At 40.0% G+C, this 24,203-nt stretch overlaps 3 protein-coding genes across 6 annotated transcripts in view; 2 read left to right on the top strand and 1 right to left on the bottom strand.

Annotated features, from left to right (window-relative positions):
* Nucleotides 1-16,581, top strand: part of npepps (aminopeptidase puromycin sensitive) — a 29,993-nt gene extending 13,412 nt beyond the window's left edge. For both annotated transcript variants that reach the window (XM_005458642.4, XM_003454124.5), the window contains exons 17-23: nt 1,841-2,060; nt 2,508-2,650; nt 11,337-11,393; nt 11,545-11,652; nt 12,144-12,299; nt 12,577-12,624; nt 13,489-16,581. In XM_005458642.4, the coding sequence (XP_005458699.1) occupies nt 1,841-2,060; nt 2,508-2,650; nt 11,337-11,393; nt 11,545-11,652; nt 12,144-12,299; nt 12,577-12,624; nt 13,489-13,635 (879 nt within the window). In that variant the 3' untranslated portion in view covers nt 13,636-16,581. The remainder of the gene's footprint in view (nt 1-1,840; nt 2,061-2,507; nt 2,651-11,336; nt 11,394-11,544; nt 11,653-12,143; nt 12,300-12,576; nt 12,625-13,488) is intronic.
* A 143-nt stretch (nt 16,582-16,724) lies between these two features.
* On the top strand, nt 16,725-22,687 carry lg6h6orf120 (linkage group 6 C6orf120 homolog). 3 transcript variants are annotated; one of them, XM_003454123.5, is made up of 2 exons: nt 16,725-16,880; nt 20,126-22,687. In XM_003454123.5, exon 2 carries the CDS (start codon nt 20,160-20,162, stop codon nt 20,715-20,717), a length of 558 nt encoding a protein of 185 aa, XP_003454171.1. In that variant the 5' UTR covers nt 16,725-16,880; nt 20,126-20,159; the 3' UTR covers nt 20,718-22,687. The 3 variants fall into 3 exon arrangements, with proteins under 3 accessions (XP_003454171.1, XP_005458696.1, XP_005458697.1); XM_005458639.4 differs by lacking the exon at nt 16,725-16,880 and adding an exon at nt 16,926-17,081; XM_005458640.4 differs by lacking the exon at nt 16,725-16,880 and adding an exon at nt 17,235-17,538.
* On the bottom strand, nt 21,618-24,035 carry mrpl21 (mitochondrial ribosomal protein L21). The gene has a single exon (XM_003454122.5). The coding sequence runs from the start codon at nt 23,983-23,985 to the stop codon at nt 23,398-23,400; it is 588 nt and encodes a 195-aa protein (XP_003454170.2). The 5' UTR covers nt 23,986-24,035; the 3' UTR covers nt 21,618-23,397.
* Between the last annotated feature and the right edge of the window lie 168 nt (nt 24,036-24,203).

The following is a 24,203-nucleotide window of genomic DNA, read 5'->3' as shown; positions in this document are numbered from 1 at the left end:
AATCAGCACAACAGTTTTCAGCTAGAAAGAAAGAGAGACAAAAATGTTTTCTAATGATCAGTTTTGTAACACTAGCAACTTCTATTAGGTGACACAGCATGTCTCTATATGCCCCCATAGATATTTAATTTAAAATTGTGAATGGCTTATGATGAATCTTTCTATTAATTATTTTCAACACTTCTGAACATAGTGTTGCTAGAAGTCAGTGACAGATAGAAGCAGACTTTTCCAGAGCTACATGACTCACATGGTCAGCTTCTAGACTCTAAAGCTGGTATAAAGTAAATTTGTGATTGACTCTCTGTATCATCACCTTGAATATAAATCAATATCTGTGACCTTGGATGAATTAATACTGAGCTGTAAATTTCACCACATTACTGGAAACTAACCAGTTTAGCTTGCACTAAACCTAGTGTCTAGTACAGTATTTCCTACAAACTTTGAATAACATAAATTAATTAAACTTTAATTTGTTTGCAAGACATTTGACAAAAACGTAACTTGAGCAGCACCACATGTTTAAATCCAGTAACTGGCTTAAAAACTGCAAAATGCATAAGGATCGAAAGATTTAACTTTCCAGTTTATGAAATGTCACTTCCTGAGCAGTCCTTACTTTAACATTAACATTAAGATTTTTCTCTCTTTGGGAAATACAGCAGCTATACATTTAGCTAGCAGATTCCTTTTTTGGCAACTTACATAGAAACATTGTGTGTTTGGTATTTGTTGAGCAAAATGAAATGACCTGCTACTTAAGATATTATTCTGTTTATGCTCACTTTTCTTCTAAAGTGCTTTTTAGATGCATCAGATCACAGAGATGAGATGTGTTGAAGCTATAAGCTGGCCGTGGGATGTCATTACTTTCTTATTACTGAGCCAGTATCACCATGTTGTTACTGGAAGCAACACCAGGCTGCAAAATGAACTCTTTGATAGTAATATACATTAATCTGTCTATGAGATTTAAATAGTCATTACTGAAGCTGCTGGAATGTTGTTCCAGATTCTTCTGGACCACTTTAACCCCCAGCTATAACATTTTATGCAATTTGTGTTTCCAACCTGACTTGGTTGTGTTGTAACAAATTAAACGCACTGGCAAACTCTTCATTCGTCCTCTGCTTCCTTCCCACTGGCTCAACACAAAGTGGTTTTGGATTAATATCAGACCTTTATGCTTCCTTCTTTACTCTAACTCTTTCTTTGCTCTTATCTGCAGCATTATCAAAGGATTGGAATTTTCCTGAACTTTTATTGCAGTCAAATTAGATGTTGACACTGTGTGATAGGAGTAATGTTCACAAGATCAAACGGCAGCTAATCATAAATCTCTTCACTTATTCTCCTTTGAAAGAGAACAACACAACCGGTTTCGTCCATCTTCACTAAACTCAAACCTTATTGTTTTGGACGTAAAAACAAGCTCATGTGGCCGTATGGTGACAAAAAGTGCTCGTTTATTCATGTTTCTTCTCTTTTTGGAAATATATTCTAACCCTGACTTCAAACTTGCCAAGAAACTAACCTGACACACAGTCACTTTACTGGAAAAGCATTTCTTCTGACCCTGAGGCAGTTAAGGAAATGGATCCACGTTTCTTAGAAAAAAATCCATTCTTTGTTTTCTATGAAATGCTTTATTGTTAGTGTTAGTACCATTGTTGCACAACTTTTCCTTTCGCACCTGCAGTTTGAGACTTCAAATGTGGTTATTAAGTTAATTTTTGTACAGAAACCCTTCACCTTGAAAAACTATAACATCCACCATAAAACACAAGGCTTTCATCCTGCCGTGATGTTTTCGTTTCTAATTGATTTGTGGCCTCAGTCTCGTGCAGGGATGATCAGCACAGTGGAGGTACTGAAGCTGATGGAAGCCTTTCTCAATGAGCCCAACTACACAGTGTGGAGTGACCTGAGCTGCAACCTGGGAGTGTTGTCTTCTCTGCTGTCCCACACCGACTTTCACGAGGAAATCCAGGAGTTCATCCGGGACCTCTTTACTCCCATTGGCCTCAAGCTCGGCTGGGACAGTAAACCGGGGGAAGGTGAGAAGGCGTTGTAGAGAGATTGCATTCAAGGTGTTCACATCTTCCTTAGAGCTGCTCCATTCCTTTCCTTGTTATTAATATTTAAATTGAGAGTAGTCTTTTTAAAATTTGTAGAAAGTGCAGAAATTTAAAGAGTAGGAAGTAAAATATTTGACCTTTATTTTGAAACTTGAAAATGTTTTGGTACAAAATAGCAGTAGAAAAAATGAGCTTTTCTTTTTTTAGGCCATGAGAGCTACCCTGTTATCAGATGAGCTTTTCGGTTACTTGAACTTACTGAACCATAACTAAACTCGTAACTGTCCCAGGTTCTGCTTTTGTTTCCACTGTCATCTTCCTGCTTTGAAGACAGGTTGGATAAGATGACTGACCGAAATTAGTGTGAAAAAGCTCTGCCCATGAGTAATGGAGTAACCTAAGGGGGGCTATCTTTGTGTGCTACAGGTCACCTGGATGCTCTGTTGAGAAGCCTGGTTCTGGGGAAACTGGGTAAGGCAGGACACAAACCCACACTGGAAGAGGCCCGGCGGAGATTCAAGGATCACGTGGATGGCAAGCAGGTTTTACCTGCAGACCTGAGAAGTCCGGTAAGTTCAGCGTGCTTGCTCAGGCACTTTGGTAACGAACAGTGTCAGATGGTATTCACACTAATCAGCATGTTTTGCTTCTAGTTGCTAAAACAGATGGTGTTGCAACAGTTCCTGTAAATAAATCAGATTAATAAAACAAAAAAGGTCACATTTTAAAATGTGGACATAAGCAAGACCTGACAGCAGCCCAGAGCTGAATATCTTCTTCCACCTTTTTTTTTTATTATTATTTTTTTATTTTTTTTAGTATTCGGCCTTTTTGGGGGGGGGCTTGTTTATTCAGTAAAATAGCCCGCGGACACACTGTTAAATATACCTGTGGATGGAAAAAGTGTTGAAATGCTGACCTATGTAAGTCTGTAGTAGTTGGGATTTCAGGTTAACACTTACAGTCAGTCATTTGCACACTGACTGTGGCAAGCACTAGTAAAAAAAAAAAAAAATCTATCTATAAATTCCTTCCTCTGTTTTTGTAGTTCATATATTGTGCTTATATCTAACTCCATATTCTGTTGACTCTACTAGAATAACTATTTGTAATTGACAGTTCAACTTTGAGCCTTATTTATCTCATACTGAGCGTTGGTGCGGCCCCTCAGAGCTGTATATTATCAAGGAAATTCAACACAGATGGGCTTTCTTTGAGTGAGTGAGCTCGACAAAATCTAAAACCCATTTGGAGATAATGGTTATCAACAAGCTCACTCTTAAGAAGAGCTTCATAATTCAGGGTTTTTGCACCTTGTATTAAAAGAGGCTTTTGTTATTTTAACGCTATTTTAACGCTAAGTCTTTAACTCTGTTTGGAAATCTCTTTAACTTGGTCTGGCTTAACACCTTGGGCGAATAAAAGGTATTCCCCCAGCAGAGAAGCTATACGCCACTTAAACATGGATATATTAACTTTTTGAAACACGTGTTTTTAAACTTTACAGGGTTCGTACGGGTGCTTGAAATCCTTGAAAATGCTTGAATTTTAATGTTGTCTTTTCAAGGTTTGATGTGCCAGTGCTTGAATTTCTGATGTGGTGCTTAAAAGTGCTTGAAAGTATAACTGTATTTCATTCACCACAAATAACTGTCTGAATAGTTTTCTTATCAGATAGAGAAATAAAATGAGTCGCAAAATGTAAAAGCAAAATTTCCCCGCCTGGGCTGCCTTGCGCCTCTGTCTGTTTCAATATGTGACCCCGCCCCTCCCTCGGACAGTCGGGCATGATTGCGCTAACATACCTGTAGGTTGCTGTTTTAATGAGTGTTTGATGGAAAACAACAAGAGCGGAGTTTGCGCTCTCCAGTCGCATGATAGTAGGGCTGCCACGATTAGTCAACTAGTCACGATTACGTCGACTATCAAAATCGTCGACGGCTGTTTTAATAGTCGATGCGTCGTTTGAAGCTTTGTAAGATCACAAAAGACGCAGGAATAAGTAGTAGGATTTAAGAGTGTAATAACGGACTGAAACAGAAGATGGCAGCACTGCATGTGCAAGGATGCCAGCTGCCGTTAAACTCCAAAGAAGAAGCAGTGTTAGTGATGGTAAATTCGATTCTTTTTACTGAATCGAGTTTTAATGAGTCACTCACCAAAGTGAATCGGGTTTCTTGAGTCATTTGAGTCACTGAGTCAGTTGACCAGAGAGTGCAAAAATCTATATTTTCACTCAAACTTAATTTGTTTCTCTTTTAATGTAAATCCTACTGCCAAGATGAATGATTGTAAAAGAAAACAACTTTTTTTTTTTTTTTTTTTAGAGCAAAAAAGAGCAAAGAAAATTCTAAAGGGAACATTTATTTATTTTTATTTTATTTTATTGGTATTTTCCTTAAATGTGTCAAATATATATTTTCTCATCTAAATGTCCACTGAGCTGTGAGGAAGGGGGCGGTAAAGCGCCTTAACATTGGTTGCCAACCAAGAAGAAGAAGCTGTGAGCCAGGAAGGAGGGGGTGGGTGAGTGGGTGAGTGAGTGAGTGAGTCGTAACAGTGAGTCAGTAGCTGTGTCCAAATTCATGGGCTGCATCCTCCTGAGGACCCGGCCTTCGCGGTCTACGTGGGCCGGGTCCTCAGAAGGTCGGGTAGGCCGGAAGTAAACGGCTGGGGAAATGGGACGGTCTAGCCTTCTGATTAACGTCACCGCTGTCTCGGTGGAGTTTAATAAACTCGGCCGTCTGCTCCTTGCTATCTAAAATATAACCGGACACTGGCGTAAATTCTCGACCATCTCACACTTCTGTTTAATCAGCTTTCTGTTTGACGTTTATTCAGCTGTGTAAAAACCAAGGAGGAACCCACCCGGGGGATTAATAAAGTTTTATTTTATCTAATCTAATCTAATAACTTTAATCTCAGCCAAACCGATTTACTCACGAACAAATAAAACACTGAAAAAAAGACAAACAATAACATTTTTAGGTTGTCTAAGTGACTTATATATTACGTTTAACCTGAGTAGCAAAAGTCCGCGGTGATCTGATGATGTGCCGTTCTCGGCGGCTTCAGTGACCCTCGAGCTCTCGGCTAGCTATCGAGCTGGTGGGTAACAGACGTCTCCGAAAACATCGAAGCACTTATATGCGATATCTTGATAAACCGAGCAGATATTCGAAGTTTACACACCCGCATTCTCGCCTGAAAATATGTTAAAAGTTTATTTTGTGACCCAGAAAGATTAATAAGAGTAATTTTAAAACTTAGTAGCGGCCGCTATTGCCGGAAACTGGAGTTTGGCTGGGCCGCGCTATGAATTCTGGGATATGGTGGGCCACGAAGGACACACCCAACCCATCCTTCAAATTCGGGGAAAAGGAGGACGCATTTGTCGGCTGCATTCGGAGGAGTCTATGAATTTGGACAGCCTTTGGCGCGTCGCTGTGACGTAATCGGTCTACAAATGCGTCCTCAGGAGGATGCAGCCCATGAATTTGGACACAGCTAGTGATTCGTTCAACTCGTTTGAGTTGTGAGCCAGGAGGGAGGGGGTTAGTGAGTCCTGAGTGATTTGCTTATGCTATGATTCAGCACAGGAAGGGAGGGGGTGAGTAACTCAAATGTGCTGTTAGCATGCTAGCTGAGCGATGCTACTGTGAACCGAGGAGCTATTGTCTTGATGTGAGCTTCTACTCAAGGTTTTTTCTTCCAGTTCAGAGCAGAAATGTTTTTGTTAAGAAACTGGCTGTTGGTTTTTTCCCCACAATTTTAATTATAAGCTAGATATATTTCTACTAATGGAATTAGCTTGCTAACAGCAACAGGGATGAGTCAGTGAGTCAGTTGCGCTTGTGAATCATGATTCACGAGTCAGTAAAGTGATTCTCGAGTACTGCAGTACTATATAAGTCACTTAGATAACTTAAAAATGTTATTGTTTGGCCTTTTTTTAGTACTTTATTTGTTCCTGAGTAAATCGGTTTGGCTGAGATTAAAGTTATAGTTTATACACGGCTAAATAAACGTCAAGCAGACAATTGATTATCAGAAGTGTGAGATGTTCGAGAATATACTCCGGTGTCCCGTTATATTTTAGATAGCAAGGAGTTTATTAAACTTCACCGAAACAATCTGCAAATCTCATTAAATTTAATAAACTATCATCTTGTCTTTATTTTTAGTTAGCACATACCCTAAACACTTAAAGCTGTAAACTAATGATAGTTATATAAGAGCAGACGCATGCTGGTGCAATAAGCTGTACGTTTTACGTCCAGTGGATGCATGATCTGATTAGTCGACTAATTGCAAAAATAATCGGTGACTGGTCGACTATCAAAATAATCGTTTGTTGGCAGCCCTACATGATAGATGAATCCTAGTAAATAATTTTCCAGTACGCGTACGTTACACATGCCATTTTTAAAAAAAAATTAGGATTATTATTTTGCTAGCTATCAAACTCCCTGGAGAAATGATTGAATGCACTGAGTGTGATGCAGTATGGGAGCGCTATTATGGAATATGCTGTGAACTTAGCAGTAATATGAGTTAATTTACTCAAGTGAAAGCTTTAAACATTAGCCCGATACATAACTAGCCAACTTAAGGCTTTCTGGTTAACCCTCTGGGGTCGACGGACCCAGAGTCTCCATTTCATCTTGGGTCGAACGTGCGGACTTCAAACTATATACCAGTTTTTAAATTGTGTTGATAGGCCACATAAAACCGATGTTTGTTTGTTTTTTGGTTTTTTTGAATAAAACAGTGGCGTTTACTCCGGGAAGAAACGGTAAAAACGGCGTTTTGTAAGGAGAGCGCTAGCAAACACACTTGGCTTGTGAGTGAAAAAAGAAAAAGAAAAAACACTCTTTCACTATTGTTGGAAAAATTTACCATGTCAACCAATCAAAAAATGATATGGCAACATGTGGCATTTGGTTGTTTGGGAAGAGGGAGAAGTTTTAGGAGTGACCGGCGAGAGAGAGCGAGTGAGCGAAAGAGAGAGAGAGAGAGTTTTGATATGTGAGAGATTTGTCACGTTAACCGTGTTTGGAGTCTCAAGTTAGTGTGTTGTCTTGTGTAGTTAGTGTGTGGTGTAGTCGTTGTTTTGTTTTGTGTGTCAGTTCTACTAGTGAACGTCACAGTTGCTGCCTTAAAGCCACCAAAGGCAGATTGCAGTGTAAACGCTGAGTGACACACCTGCTGTCAGACCTGCAGGTTTATCCCTGTGTTTTTCTCATCTGTGTAATAGTGGACAAAAACTATTTTTGGAGTTGCATAAATAATTTGTGTGCCTTCTTATTTGATGCAGAACACCTGATTGTTCTGTAAATAGTTTTAAATGGTTATATAAAAAACGTCTGAGCCTTGGCTGCATTTTTAGGTAAATAGTACCATATAACTTTGTTGTTATAAAAGTAGTCAAAAATGGCCAATTATACCCTGGACACCAGAGGGTTAAAGGCTAAAAGCAAAGTTGTCACCAAGTACTGTTTATATTTGTGTGTATTGCTGCAGCTTTTTTGAGTATTAACTTGGTGCCTTTGGGTGAAATAATGGTGATATGAGGGACCGATCCATATGGTCACAAAGAATAGCCACTTGTTTCTGTGCTACCAAAGTTCCCCGGCTTTCATTCAAAATGTGTTTATCATCAGCACCTACACATTAAACTACTTAAACATTATAAATGTCTTCAAGCTCACACTGAGGCCTGTGGGGCACTATCAGCCACTGAGACAGTAGACACATTTGTATGTATTTGTATATGAATATTTCATACTTTAAGGCTGCCTGTTTATTTAAGGGAGATGAACAAAATACATTGGAATTGTACATAATTTATCATCTGTGATATTATTAAATAGATTTTAAGTAGATGGTTGTGCATTCTTAAAGTCTTATATGTTAAATTGAACTATGTGATCTGTTCAAGCCTCTCCCAGTCAGTGCTGTTCTCCATGCCTGTCTGACTGTACATGATGTTATTAGCACAAACACTTTAAAGGTGATCATTTAGGACTTCAGCAATAATACAGACAGCAATGTAGTTAGCAATAAAACAGTTTTATTGGGAATTAACTTAAAAAACAAACAAACATCTGTCTCCTATTTTTTGTCACACAGGAAAGAAGCATCAATATCTGTTGAGAAAACTTATTTCTTTTTTATTTTTCAACAGGAGATGAATATCTCTAACAAGTTGATTTGTTCACATTTTCACATCTTAATTTTTAAGTGAAATGTGCATTTTGAGTTTATACACTATGTATTAGGGCTGGGTATCGTCACTGATTTCTAGAATCGATTGGTTTCCGATTCACAAGGTCCCGATTCGATTCGATTCGATTCAATTCGATTTGAATCTGGGAAATTTTGACAGTCAAAAATATTATAATTCAGATCAGTACATTTACATATTTTTGTATCTATAAAAGGGAAGCTGACACACGCAAGACTTTATCAAAGGTGTGAGCGTCACAGCAGATGCCTTTGTGTCAAAGTAGCTGAAGATAAAACACAGAAAAACATGAAGGTGGTTTTCCTGGCCTGAGATTTTATAAAAATATTCTGCAGTACATCAAAAACGAAAGAAAACCATTAATCAACATATGAACGTTACCTCTGACGTTACAGCGGTGTTATTAGAGACACGGCTAAGCGTTTTGTATTTTGCATAATTTTAAAAAGTTTAAATTTGTTCAGTATTGAACGGCAGAAATTAGGTTTTCTTTTCGGAAGTATGTAAAAGGAAAAAAAAAGCGGTCGACAGCGCTGTAAACAACGGTAGACTTGTGCGGAACAAGCAAGCGAATAATGCAGAAAACAGATTTTTAGACGGGAATCTGTTCTTGAAGTACAGAGAGAGAGAGAGAGAGAGAGCTGTGCATGAAGTGTGATTTTTATCATGGTGGAAGCAAAACAGTAAAAGTCAGAGTGATTTCATGACGATGTTTATGTGAAGCGTAGTTTGGATCTTCTTTTGCTGCTGGTTCAGTCAATATTGTTTGGAGAGAGATAAAACTAACAGCTTTAGAATCAGCGCAAAAAGGGCGTGAACACAAAGCGCGGACCCGCCAAAACATCAGAATCAGCAAGCTGTCGGCTTTCAGCCTCGACCGTGTCCGTGCAGTTGTTGTGCCAAAAAGTGATTGTCTGCCAGAAAGTGATTGCCGTCCGCGGGAGTGCGCGCAGCCGCTTAAAGCTGCAGCGCCCGTCAGGTGAGAAAGGCAACATCTCACTGATTCTGATCCGCGGGTCCGCGCTGTGTGTTTACGTTCTTGCGCAGAATCCGTGTACCTGCTCTCATTTACTGTCTTAGCTGTTTGGTGGTTGTTGAAATTTTGTGAGGTTTCACCTGAGATTCTGGCGTTTCGGGCAAAATAAATTTATATTAAAAAATCGATTCAGGATTTTAATGAATCGATTTCACGTTATCCAAGCCAGAATCGATTTTAATCGATGAATCGATTATTAAAACCCACCCCTACTATGTATATAAGGCAACCGTTTCCTTTTGCAGTATTTTTGTGTGGTGCATTTTTCTATGTCTTAACAAAAGGGGAACAAAGGTGTTTAAGTTCACCTAAGATGATTTGTTTTAATTTTCACATGGTCTTACTGAGGTGATGCAAATTGAAACATGCATTTTTTTATTTTTTTTTTGGCGGGGGGGGGGGGTGTGCTTGAAAAGAGACCAGGAAAGTGCTTAAAAGGTGCTTGAATTTGACCCTGAAAAAGGCATATGAACCCTGACTTTATTTTAATCTGCTGCTGTATCTTACACATTAGGCATTATAGCAGAACATGCACAGAGAAAACTGTCAATCAATAAAATGAATGTACTTGAAACATGCTGTAAATCAACAGAGGCACTCTCCTCACACAGAAAACTGTCTACTCTCTGTGATATCATATAGAGCCAACGGTATTTTTTTAAAAAAGCTGTTTGTCGTGAGCATGCACTGTAAAGGATCTTACAGTACAGTACAGGAGATGTGTTCTGTAAGGAAAGGAAAATAGTATGTTTAGTATAATAAGTCCAGTTTAATTGACAAAATAAGTAAAGAAAGTCTTTGGATTTATTTCCATCTATTTGTAAAGTTCACCTCCAAGACGATGCTACTGTCACTGGCGAGGTTTGATTGTGAAGATTTGGGTAGAATTTCAATAAAGTGCTGGTCACATGACCTTGGCTCGCCTGATCTTTGGTAAAAATTTCATTTCGCTTTATAAGGGGTAAGATTGTAGGTGCTTATCTCAGAAGCTTTCATTTGTGTGCAAAGTGATTAGAAAATACAGGGTAATGGGTAGGGCTGCACGATTTTGCATAAAATGAGAATCACGATTTTTTTGCTTAGAATTGAGATCACGATTCTCTCACGATTTTCTTTTCCAATATAAATATTTATTGCACTTATTAACTGCACATCAACTTCGTAACAGTTGAGACTGAACATAAAAACAGTAAATAAACATAAAAACAATAAATGTCTCACATTTTGTGGTTGCGGCAAAATGTTGTACTGCTTGAAATTCCGTCTCCACCGTTGCTCGACACTACGTGTATAGAGCAGGTAGTGCAACAATAGAAAAATAGTTGCGGGACGGCACTGTGTAGCGTTTATCTAGGGTGTTGATCATTTTCCTAAATCCCTCGTTTTGCACAGTGTTGATGGGAGCCATATCTTTGGTCAGGTGATAAGTAATAGCCTCCATAATTTCTTTGTGCCTGCGGGAGTTCGACATGTATAGGGAAGCGCTGTATAAGGTTCCCGTTATTGATGTTTGGGTGGTTGACCGGGACGGATTTTCTCCTGTCACTTTCTCGTCATCCCTGACGTGTTCTCCGTTGTTTTTTCCTGCCAATTTGAGCATCACACGGCACAGCTTCTGTATCACGTGGTATAAGGCTCCGCCCTTGTCATTTGTTGAGCAGGAAGAGTGAGCGCTTGTTTTCATGAAGATTACGTCCCGGATCAAAATGCGGTACAATCGTCGTCGTCTTTTTTTTTTTTTTTTTTTTTTTTTTTAAATCGTTGTCATTTGGAAATGAGATCGCACATAAGTATGAATTAAGATCGCGATTTTCTAACGATTAATCGTGCAGCCCTAGTAATGGGGGAAAAACCTTGAAGGCCCAACAAAATACAGTATAGCAGCATCACCATACTACAGTGTAATTCAGTTAAACATTTATTGAAGGATAATGTCCAAGTATCTTTTTGCCTGTGTCTTTTTTCCCCACAGGTGTATCTAACAGTATTGAAGCATGGAGATAGTGCTACACTGGACACAATGCTGAAGGTAAAACTACATCATCTCTCCATCTTACACTGTGAAGGTTTGAGTGACATATTCTGTGTCATTTAGGACCAATAATTCCAAAGGAGTTAGATCTGAGTGACTGTAGTTGGGTAATCACAGTCACATTGTGTCTTCGTCACTACTCCCTCAGCTCCACAAGCAAGCAGACATGCAAGAGGAGAAGAATCGAATCGAGCGAGTTCTCGGAGCCATCTCTGCCCCCGATCTCATCCAGAAAGTGCTCAACTTTGCCCTCTCGGTACATAAGACCTTTTAATTGCCAGCTCTCAAGCTTAGTTTTATTTCTCAGGATAGAGGAAAAGAAAGGAATGGCATTTACTTACAATCATGGTCAAATAAAAAGACTCAGGGGTGTTTTTATTCTACAAGCTTTTTCAAATGTAACCCTGAGTCGTGTTTTTAGTGTGACTGAATTTATAGATTAGAGTGAAAATTTGGAGTATTGGCTTTAGAAAAGTGTTGCATTTGGCTTGAAGTGCCTGTTTGTGCTGAAGTTACTGTCAGCTCAAAACTAAAGGAAGTTACAGTTAAAGCTGCTTTACATAAAAACTGAAGGTGAACCGATAAAATTGGATGTTATTCTTTCTTGTTACATCTTTAAAGGAGTTTAGGAGTTGTAGAAAAGTCTGTGATGATTCTCCAGCTGCAGTGTGATGGAGGCCAACATGGCTTCTGTCAAATACCACAACAGCTAATTTATTTCTCTCTGCATGTTCCCATCCCCAACAGGAAGACGTTCGTCCCCAGGACACGGTTTCAGTAATCGGGGGAGTGGCAGGAAGCAGTAAACAAGGCAGGAAAGCTGCCTGGAAGTTTGTCAAGGATAACTGGGAGGAACTTTATAACCGCTACCAGGGAGGATTTCTCATATCAAGGCTTATCAAGGTAAAGAAAGGGCCTGAGATTTACAGTTTCCTGAGGTTTTCTGGTTATTTCACTGTAAAATACACACACAGACACACACACACACGCGTGTCTATGTTTTTATCTTTTATTTCATAACTTGGAGCTTGTGTTTGGTCAGGCTACAAATATTTGAATCAGAAATGTCTTTATTGTCATTGTCACAGATACAACGAAATTAAAAATGGTTCCCGATCAGTGCATCAGTTTTATTTGTTTTTAGTCTGCTCACATTTGTCTTATTCATGTGTCTTTGCAGCTCACAGTCGATGGATTTGCTATTGATAAAATGGCTGTGGAAGTCAAGGTGAGCGCTCCTTCTTGTGGGATTTAATTAAATTATATTCATTTTTCCTGTTAGGAAATGAATGGTAAAGGGAATGGTTCTTGTATATTGCTTTTCTACACCACTTAAACACTCAGTGCTTTAGCTGTACTTCTGCTGTGTGGTGAAATAAACAAAGGGAAAAAAAGACCAAGGGAATGCAATGGATTGGATCATTGCCGCTGATGATCGATCCAGCTTTTTAGGTTAGATTTTGACCCAAACAGGCTGATAGGTGATTAAATCTGTACATTCCTATCCTGAAGTCAGGGTCTATGGCTCTGAGTATGAGGCAAAAATTCTGATTTTGAGAAAACAGTGTAGGTTACTCCATGTGATATTTCCCACCCCATCATATTTCCAACTTACTTTAACAAACAAAGCATCCTTTGGTGTCTTTGGTAGTTGCTTATTAGTTATTTGCTCTAAATGAAATTGTAGTTGAAATCAATGCACACCCACTTCACTCTGCCAACTGTTACTTTACTTGTTGCCTGCTTGTCTCTGCCTGTTTGCCCTGAGCAGCTTAAACCCTACTGCTATGAATACGCAAGCATTTTCCCACTCCAGATTTCTAAATGAGGAAACTGGAAGTCTTATGGAAAATGTTGGCACATGAGAGAAATGCAAATAGAATTCCAAAAGGAAGTGTAAAAGTGTTCAGTTCATGAAGAAATCGAAATTCCATTTTATATAAAACTTTATTGTTTGTAGGAGGTTCTGTTCTGCTTTATTATCTAGATTCTGCACTGTGATTTTAAATATATGGATTAATCTGATGTAGTGTTACTGTTATTGATATGATGTAACGGGGGTTAAGGTTTTCCTTCCTTTCTGTCCCTGCAGAGTTTCTTTGAGAGTCACCCGGCGCCAGCGGCCGAGCGTACCGTGCAGCAGTGCTGTGAGAACATCCTCCTCAATGCCGCCTGGCTTAAGCGTGACGCAGAAGACATCCACCAGTATCTACTCCAGCGCAAAGCACCCCCCGTCTGAACTACCAACCCTGTCACCCCCACTCCCTACCCCCGTCCCTCCCCAACCCCCAACTCCAACTACAGACCAGAGCAGGAGACCAGAGGGTACTTTGCAGCAGGCTTCATTTCTCTAAAGAAACTGCAAGAAACAAGAAGACAAAGCCAAGAATTTAACAGTGTGTTGGAAACACAGACTCTTTTTACGTTAACAAGCAAAATTCAGTTTAGACAGACCAGGAATGTAGTTTTATCCCCATTCTGTCCATCAGCAGATGACCCATCTGTTAGTCAGCACGCAATTTTTAAGTCTCACAAGCACCTCGACCCTCAAAATGATCGCTAACCCTGCTAACGGTCACATGACCAGCCCGTAAACACCCCTTTATCCACTTTTGCTCGTAGCTGAGAAAACTGTGAACCCTGTCCTCCTTTTTCCTGCTGTCTGCCATTCTGAATGCATGAAGTGTCTGAGGTTTGTTTTTGTTTTTTTGTTTTTTTTCTTCTTCTTCTTCTTCTTCCCTGCATTTGCTGCTTTAATTATACCACTTAGTCCTCCTTGCTGTGATACTTTCCCATATCCTTGTTTCTCTCACACGTTCCTCCTGGTCTTCCTTTTGGGCGCTGTGATTGGGTAAACTAAAAAAAAAACAAACAAAAAACCAACCTGGGCAGAATGGGGTTAATAACCATAGTGTGTGTTGTAGTTTCCAACAGCACTGATTCTCCATTGCTAATAAATGGTTAGGACGAGGCGAGCAACGCTAGCATGGTACTACATTATAAATTGTATAATGCAAGCATTATTTTATTTTTAAATTGTTTTGTTTTTGTTGCCAGTATTCCTAGCAAAGAATTAAATGGAAAGGTTCATGGAATACCTGTTTCCACTCCAGCCACACCCCCTAGGAAGAAAAAAAACAAACAAACCTCAAGCTCTGTGTGGAGCAGAGATTGTGTAGTTAAAATCATCCACAGATTCTTTATCCTTCTCCCACAATGAAATGACAGTCCAGGCGTGTTTTTATAAAAGTGATGCAGTTATATATTTAAATGTTGCGATAATCGTGTTGTCCGAGGACAAGGAAAGAAAAAGATCACAACACTACTTACCGGGGCCTTTTCTTTCTGAAGTAAAATCCTGAAACGCCTCTCCGTAGGGTTGAGAATCCAGCAAGACCCAGTTCGGACTTTGCGGGCATGACACATTGACGTTGACCCTGCCGTCAACCTCGGAAGCCTTAAACCGGTCGACCGGTTTTGCAGTAAATATTCAGCACTGAAGCGGTGATCATAGAGGACTTCCTCATAAACATCAAATGGATCTAATGTGACAGATTACACAGACTTGTTGAACGAGCATATCTATTATAGAATTTACAATTTGATGTGTTTTTCTGGAAACATACCAACGAGTCATCTAACCTGTTGTCGCGACCCCGCCCCCTCCCTTGGAACATTTGTTGGGTTTTTTTGTTTTCTTTCTTTCTTTTTTTTTGTTTTTGTTAAAAAAAATACAGTTGGTGTTCATTAAAGTGGAAAAGGATTATAAAAACTAATGATGTGAAATCAGTACATGTTGAGTTTTATGAGTGAGGGGTGAGTGCACGTCCATAAGAATATAATTTTTAACTCGTGCAGCTCATGTTCCTGTTAACCCTAGCCAGTTTTTTTCCCTTTTCTTTCCTAGTTTGAATTTATAGTATTATATCAAATCAAACGCACTGAATAATTAATTTCCTTTTTTGAAAAGGGGACCGTTAAAAAGGGGACTCACTGAATGTGTGTGCCTGCTCACAATGTGGCTGAGCATCTTTCTTGAGCACAACTTAAACTTGTGTCGCTGAAGTCATTTGTCACAGGAAATTAAAGAGAAAACCTATATACAAAAATGAAACATGTCCAGCTTTGGACAATCCATTTAGCTGTCAGTTCACTGTTAGCTCTAGCTGAAATATGAGAATTGCTTTTCCAAATTTTCCACAACACTTACTCAGGTGCTCAGCAATAGATCTGCAAAATTTGAAGCCGTAAGCCGTAAGATACTCGTCAACTTGCAAGTAAGCTTGTTTCTTAGCTGCAAATTACAACCAGACGAAGAATGCGCACCAACTGCTTAACTCCCTGAAACTAGATTTATTAAAGGTTAATTCTGATAGAAAGTTAAAACCCCATTTTAGTAAAAAATACTTGTTCACTGAACATGCAGATGTTTAAATTACTCTGATTGTAGTTGAACATGAGGAGCAAATGTAAATATACAGTTTATTAAAGTAACTGGTGTCTGTCCCTTAAGGACATAGTTCAGGGGCTTTTACAAAAAAAGGCTTTCTGGGAAGCTTATTGTTGTAACATTCATCAGCAGAGCCTGGTTGTCATCCAGGCACTAGAAACCTAAATGATAAAAGGACGTATGCTGGGAAAGCCGAGAGATACAGAAGTAGAGCAATATGGGATAGAGATTAGCAGAGTAGAGCCTATACATAGCTGTTCTACATTTTTATGGCATTTTAAACTAAATTATTAATATTGTCTGCATATTTTAAGCCCTTTGGCATCGAGGTTGAAAAAATGTACACTATTCAAAAGCACCAAACCTACCGAGTCTATCAGTGCAAAGCATTTTAAGTGTCTTCCACTTACCTCATCATAGGGTGAAAGGCAGGGTACACCCCAGACAGGCTGCAACTGCATCGCAGGGCTGACACAGATATTTAACCGCTGGTGCTGATTACTGCACCACTGTACCACCCTTTTTATTGCAAATCTATTCTTTCAGTTTTTTTCAGTTCTAATTTAGATTCTATACTCTCTGTTTTCCGTACTTATGGCTGTGGGTCATTATCCCATAAAGCATAAAAGAAATACACCCTATGTGTTTAATATGTTTAAGGAAAAAGAATATATTGCATATGTATGGCCTTAAAGTGACCTAAAGCACTACCTGAAATAAAAGTGAGTCATTTAATCTGGCCTCATTATCTGTTTGTCATTCAGCTGAGTCCCAGTTTAAAGGGAAAAAAAGGTTTGCTGTCTAGGACTAAATCCATGTGTGGAAACGGGCCCATTGAACCAGTGCATTTGCCACATTTTCTAAAAAAACAAACACTTGATGGAGCTTGTTTGGCTACTGATGAGCGTCACCTTCACAACGGTCGGTAGGTGGCGTGAGTGCGCGCTTTGCTGTTTGTGGAGATGAAGGAAAAGGAAATGATGAAGTGAACTTTGCTGCTCAGTTGAAGATGCTGCTCAGGAAATGACAGCTGTGTAAGTAAACTCAGTGCACTGCTAACTGATCCATGAATATCTTTATATTAATCTATTCGTAACTTGATCTTTACGCATTGAGCTAACCCCCGGCCTCCAGCTTATGTAAACTCCTGAACGTGTTTCGCTAAAGCTAAACAGGCTACGTGCAACGATAGCTGCGTGATAGCTAGCTGCTTTAAGAACCTGCTAACCAGTTCAGTAAGTCTGTAGCAATGTGTTTGTGTGGACTGTTTCTGAATGATACAGTTGGAGGTAACTGGCATAGTCTTTAACAGTACGTCTGTTTTCATTAAAACATTTTTACTGTTGGGGTTGTACAGGTTGAAACTGCTATTCTTAGCTTTTAGCGATGTAGCATGCGGCAGGTTCAGGTTCAGCCGTTACAAAAAGCTCTTTGTTTAATTTATCAGACGTATTAACGTCGACATCGCTGAAACCTTTTAAGGGACCCCCCTCCCAGAGTTGGTGTTCATTTGTTAATAAAAATGTAGTTAATGGTTAAAGTTGGTTGATTCGTGTCAGAGGTGAAATGGGGAGCAGGTGGTTATTTTTAACCGTACCGAGAGGCTCTCAATCGAAAACTCTCCGGCTTCTTTAGAGTCATGTTTCACTGAGCTGTGAGGAGGCGGCAGACTGTTACCGCGTCACTTTCTCCGTATGTTTCTCCTGAGTATATTCAGTTTTTGGCACCAAAACTACAGGCGTCCTTTCTGTTCTGGAAACCAGTTTGTCGTGTCTTTTAATGTATTGAAGAACTGAAGTGGGTTAACCGGCATGCTTTGCTGTCGTGTTTTTGTAGTTTTGACTTCTCACAGTCATTCTATAATCTTTATTTTCGTTTTATGCGTAGCAATTGTATTTTACGTGTGCACTACCTCACATCGGGGGTTAGGTTGTACTTTAATGGATAATTGTTTGTCTTACACATTTTTCCTAAAATCAGCAAATCCCATAGAAAAATTGCAAACCATTCCTTAATTAATCTCGCTAACAGGTGTGGATTTATCTTGTCCCTGTATTTCATGAATCTCCTTTAATAGGACAGCGGTGGAATAACAAAGTGAATATTTGCTGTGATGGCTCTGTTACAGTAGGTAACTTATTAACTGTACATAATAAAATGAGATGAAGCAGACTGTGTATTGTTAGATAAGCTTTGAAAACGGGCTTTGTAGTGTAGGACTAATTGATTATTTGCCTTGCCTAAAACAGGTTAGGGTGATGGGATGTCAGTAGGAACCTGCAAAACATTCAGGGCCAGAAACATGTTAATCAATTGTATTAAATGGAAAGTGACTACTGAGTAACATCCTGCTTACAGTTTCCTGTCAAACAAACCATGTAATGATTAACTTTGACACCCTGCACCACAAGATGGTATTTTTAAAAAGTCCGGAAGACAGCTATTTTTTTTTTCCATAAGTGCTATTAAAAACCTAAGCTTTTAGTCACACTTAACTGATTCTTATAACTCTGTAACAACTAAAGGGATGTGAATAACTCTGTACAAGGGTTATCTGAATATGGCTGTTGACTTATTAACTATCTAAGATTTAGATCCTAGTCTTATGTTATGTAAAAATACAATGTTTTTGACATATCTTTACTTATTCAAGTGGGACATTTTTTTGGCTAAATCAACCATCCTTTTTATTTTGTTTATCCAATTCGGGGTTGCAGGGGTGGGGGGCTATCCCAATTGCTATGGAGCAAAGCAAAAGGTATACCGTGGACAGGTTGCCAGTCTGTTAAAGGGCCAACACTTAAGACAATCTGTTAGCCTGACAAGCCTGTCTTTGGACTTTGGGAGGAAGATGGAGCATCCATACAGACACGGGAAGAACATGCAAATGCCTCGCAGAACAACCAAGGCAGGATTTTACATGGCAAGACATGTTCCTGTGAGGAGACAGTTCTAACCACTGCATTGCAATCTGCATTTCATTAATGTTTTTCCTGTTTAATAATTGCTCAGTGCATGCTTTCTTGTCAGCCAAGGTGATTCCCAAATCCTGCTTCCTGTCTCATTTCAAAAATGTTGTGGCAAAAAAACAAGATGGCAGCTGGTGGTGTTGAAGTGAACATTCTTTTTCCCCGTGCTCTCAGTGTGATGGTTAGCCTAGCGCCTATCCTTGGCTTCACTGACAGTCCTCGGCTATTTTATATGCAAGAGCACTAAAATGCTTGGGACTTTTATTATTGGTTGAAGAAAGATTGGGTTGTTTTGTTCACTATTTGAATTAGAACTGAACTAATATATTGGTTTGTTTGCTTTTCTGGGAATAGGCAATTTCGGGGTGCTTCTTTATTATTTTGGTGCTTATTTGGTGGACTTTTTTTTAAGTACTGTGGGCTTCCCGTTGTAATAGACAGTATTAAATTGACAAGCATGGTGTGCGTGAGTTCCCTTCAGGAGTGTGCTTGACCTTTTCACTTACAGAGTTTGAGATAACTGGGTTCAAGGGGTATTAAGTTAGTGAATTCCTGAATCCAGATGGGGGTTTGACCCAGTAACCATGTTTTATTTCGTTGCCAGAGAACACTCTGGCTTGCAAGCCAAGTAAAGGACAAACAAACCTGAATCATGGGCTCTTGAAACAGGTTGTTGGCAGTTTGCTGTGTGGTAGCCTTATTACAGAACTGCAATCACAATGTGTTTTACTTAACTAAATTGTGTGATGGATACAACTTTTCTGTTTTGGGCTTTATATGCGTGTGTGAGAAGCCTTACTTGACACTGACTCATAGACACACAGTGATTCTACATATTTTAATGTCCTGTATGTTTTTCTCTTTTTTGAATTTAGTGACTCAGGCAGCTGTTTAAATGGCACACATCTCCAGTTTATGCGTCCACTTTTTTATGGTATCGGTCTTGTTTCCCTATGCTTTCAAAACTAATGGGGGCTCTCTTTTATGATGCTTTGTGGTCTCACTTCCCCCTCCCCATTTTCCTAATGGGTAAATCAGTTAACCCATGCATAAAGCACTGTTGATCTCTTCCTGCCGAGCCTACATTAAAACCGCCTTTATCCAGTCAGTTTCTGCTCCCTGCCTATTCAAGACGGTTTGTATAGCTCCTCTCAGTTCAGCTCCCCTCTGCTGCTGATTTACAAACAGCTGGTTGTGACAGCAGTTGGAGTTGGTTGTACTGACTTCAGTAGCTCTGAGCAACAGTTTAGCCTTTGCCTCTGTTTGAATGTAGCCTCCTGATCTGTGTGTTGTCCATTTATTTTTTTCAGGCTGTCTGATGACTGACTGACAGATGCCTTCACCATGAAGCTGAGTTGCAGCGCGCTGGTCGTCGCCCTCCTGCTGTCCCAGGCCAGAAGCTTCCTGAGCCCCTCAGAGGATGACAGCTTCCCTGAAGAATGGGTGCTGCTCCATGTGGTTCAGGGCCACATCGGGGCCGGAAACTACAGCTACCTACGCCTCAACCACGACGGCAGAATCATCCTCCACATGCAAAGCCTCAAGGGAGACGCAGACCTGTACGTGTCAGATAAAACCCTGCACCCGAGCTTCGACACCTACAAGCTACAGTCAGCCACCTGCGGACAAGATGTGGTGGTGGTACCAGGGGACTTCACAAGGCCTGTGGGCATCGGCATTTATGGCCACCCGTCTCACCAGGAGAGTGAGTTTGAAATGCGAGTGTTCTACGATCAGACTGTGTCCCAAGACCCATTTGATAAGGGCTCTTACAACTCAGAAGGTGTACATAAGGAAAAGAAATCTCCTCATGCGACAGAGGACGACTTCCAGGAGGAAGAGTCCATCTTTTGGACTATTCTGATTGGACTTCTGAAGATTATACTTGAGATTTTGTTTTGAAAATCACTGTTCATTGCTGTGACAGCAGGAGGATATTCTGCCATGGTACATTAGATTCCTTTCATTTTGTGAGGGTGAAAAAAATGTTGCACCAAACCCCAGGGAGATTTCTGACATTTAAACAATCAAAACTACAGACTTGATAAACAGCAAAGTCAGATTTACAGCACTGAATTCACCAGCGAAGCCTGACCAGTCAGAAAATGTTTCACAAAGTGTATTTAGTTTTAGCTAGACTAAAAGAACACAAGGGGACTTTTTCTGGAGTCTTGAAAGGTATATATGGAATAAGAAGTTTCTTTGTGCACATCAGTCAGTCGCTAGAAGCATTCTTCCTTTTCCATTGGCAAAGTCATAAAATTATTAAAAATATGAAAGGTAAAAACTGCAGTGAAGACACAAATAGGTTCTAAATTTGAGCTGCTTTGAGGCTTCAGCACTTTGGGATACTCCCATGCTATGCTTCAAAGAGAAAGTGTTAACTCTTTTATACTGTCACACTTGGGAGAGACATTGAAATGCTTCCTTTATTTCATGCCTCCACACGTCTGATCAGGCTGATCTTGTAAAATGTTCTTAGAATTTCTGTTTTTAGGAAGTTACAAAGCATTGTTTGTCACAGCAATCAGAAGCAGGGTTCCTGACATATTGTGTTATTCCCACCGTGTAGGAAAAATGATGGTGTGTGTGCAGGATTCTTATGGGGGGTTTGTGAACTAAATTAACTCGATGGTTAATAGCAGTTTGCAGAATCTTTACTTTAGCTGCTACTTTGAAGCTGTATAATCTTTTCTTTTAAACTTAATTTTACCCATAGCAAAGTTTTCAGTTCGATTATAATTAGTTTTTTTCCCACATTTGCACATACAGCAGACTTGAAAAATGAGAGAACCTCTGTTTTTTTTTTTTTTGAGGCCTAATTTTCACTTAATGCCACTGTTAAGTTTAAATGCGTATGTGCTGCTCTGGTGTGGTTACATTGCCCAACTTGACCAGCTGTCACTAATTCTTATACCATGATCTAAATGTCTAGTTTTTGTGGACAGATTCAAACCTTAGGTCAAAAACTGGCTGGGCTTCACCTCGCTGACGAGTGATCTTTCAGCTACACAGCTTCTCCTAAAATCCACCACACTTGACTTCCAAGCTAATAATACTTATTTGATTAGTGTTAACCCAAACCCCTTAATTTGAAGTCTACTGAGGTCACACTGTGCACAGGGTTGTTGTTTCCTTATTGCTCAAAGGTGGAGGGATCACGTTAAACACATCCAAAGTCATCGGTTAGCTTCAGCTTAACATTTCTTTCTACAAGAGGACTACATTTTGTGCCCACTTATATTTAAAGTGTAGTCAAAGCTGGTGTAGAGCTGCAGGAGTGACACAGTAAGTCAACATTTATGTCGTTTCCTTTCTGTATCAACATGGAAATGATTGGCTGGCCCCCTCCTCAACCTGTGAATGAATGAACACCACCTGTCTGTCTTAACACAGCTCAGCACTATGTGAGTTCTGTGTGGTCAAATATACTGAGCAATACAGTCATTTTGAGATATAGACACGATTTGTGGATCCTTGGACACAAAGGGGGACCTTAAAAGATATGAACAGATTTTCCTTAAAGCAGATCATTCAGTTAAAGCTCTTTGCTTTTTAAGGAGATGTTTCATTGATTTGGACTCCCCACACAGGGAATGTGGTTTGTGAAGAGATTTCTACCAATCTGTTAACATGAGTAGCAGCATTGTATTTAGTTTGATCGCTCACTTTTGTTTTTGCCTGTTGGACAAACTCCTGATTTAAACATCACCTCCAGCGCTGGAGTTCAGTTCTGAGTAGAACTTTGTTACCCTCTGAGCAGAAATGTTCAACAGTGCCTTCAGATCGATCCTCTGAACATCTGTGGAGCTTTCTTGTTCCCAGAGGCGATCTAGTCAGGTTTCACAATAAAATGAGAAGTTGTTTTAAAATCTTGTGTCACATGACTGTTTCTTAAGTCATTTAAATATTTTTTGTTTTATTTATTTTAACTTTTATATCAAGAATACCGGTAATAGTTTTATCCCGTAGATCAACACAAGGCTGTGTTTTGTAGCATAAGCTACTTTAACATAGGCACACAGTCCAGTGTTGCATATTACCTCAGTTTGGGAACCCTGGATTTACGGGATTGGCTTTACTAAGTTAAATGTTTATGCTATGTATCAGCTCAGTCTCAAAAGGATGACATAGGTTCACAGACATTCTGGTCAGTGTGGGCAGACCCACTTTATCTTAGCTCTGTATAAATCACGATCTAGGCTAACAGTGGACTTACTCTGGTTATTCTTTGGATCCTTAAGGAAATAATAGAGAGGATTTTCCCCCATTGCAGCTACACTGACTTAAACCCTTTGTAAAATGTTGTGTTGTAAACTCAGATTTAATCCAAACCCCCAGTACATGTTGGAAACATAAAGCTTTAATACATCTCACAGGTCTGCACTATTTATTTACAAGAGTATAAACCAGTGAACAGCTGCTCAGTATATTACTCAAATGTTCAGCTCCTTGTTTTAAACCAGTCAGAGTCATGAGCACATAAGCTGACCGCCACAAGTTTGTTTACATGTTTGAAACCAATAAGAAAAATTAAACAGCGGGTCAGCGTGTACTCTTCCAGTCCTCTGTGTCATCATCTTCATGTGAGTCTGGGGGCCATCTCGACGCTGTTGATCCTCAGCACCGTCTGCGGCTGGATGATGATCCTTTTGCGCTGGAACCGGTGTCTCTTCCAGAAACGCATATGGACTTTGGGCCAGGACTCGGTCTTTTCGATTACGGTGGCCTCGACTCTAACCAGCTCCTTCCCCAGAAGAGGCCTACCAATCAGGGTGAAGTCCTCAGCTCCAACCAAAAGCACCTTCTCCATGCGGATACGCTCCCCGCACTCCGCCTCGATGTGGTTCTCGATCAAGATCAAGTCTTCACCGGTGACCTTCCACTGGCGCCCGGCGAAGTGCACCACCGCGAAGAGCCGGCCGAAGTCCCGAAGTTTGATCCGCTGGTTTACGGTGCTCACCACAGCAGCGTGTCGGCTCCGCTCTTCTTCCGCCGAGAACGGGCTCGGCTGCTCCGGCCACGGAGGCCTGGAGAGCGAGGTCCAGGGCATCAAGTCTCCACTAGCAGAGCTATGTGTTCGGATGGCAGCGGGGGACAGGACAGGGTGTCTGGGTAGTAACATTTTGCATGTCCTCCACAATCCGGCGTACGCCATGGTCGCCGACATCTTGACAGGAAGTCGTCTGGCTCCAACTGCGCAAGCGTCACGTTACAGTCACCTGACACTTCAACCTTCAAAAGCATCCTTTAAAAACTGGAAAAAGGAAACTTTTCTGGCCCAGAGACAAACATAGCTTAACGCTATATTTTTCATATTATTAATTTAATTTGATAATCACTTTAAACAATTTTCAGATGGACGCTAATTAATTCTATTATAGAAAG

This window comes from Oreochromis niloticus, linkage group LG6, assembly GCF_001858045.2.
Source record: "Oreochromis niloticus isolate F11D_XX linkage group LG6, O_niloticus_UMD_NMBU, whole genome shotgun sequence".
Lineage (NCBI taxonomy): Eukaryota > Metazoa > Chordata > Actinopteri > Cichliformes > Cichlidae > Oreochromis > Oreochromis niloticus.
The sequence above is the reverse complement of the archived record's forward strand: the minus strand, read 5'-3'. Positions and strand labels throughout refer to the sequence as shown.

Coding starts and splice junctions, on each gene's coding strand:
- lg6h6orf120 (XM_003454123.5), top strand. CDS start 20,160: ATGAAGCTGAGTTGCAGCGCGCTGGTCGTCGCCCTCCTGCTGTCCCAG.
- mrpl21 (XM_003454122.5), bottom strand. CDS start 23,985: ATGTCGGCGACCATGGCGTACGCCGGATTGTGGAGGACATGCAAAATG.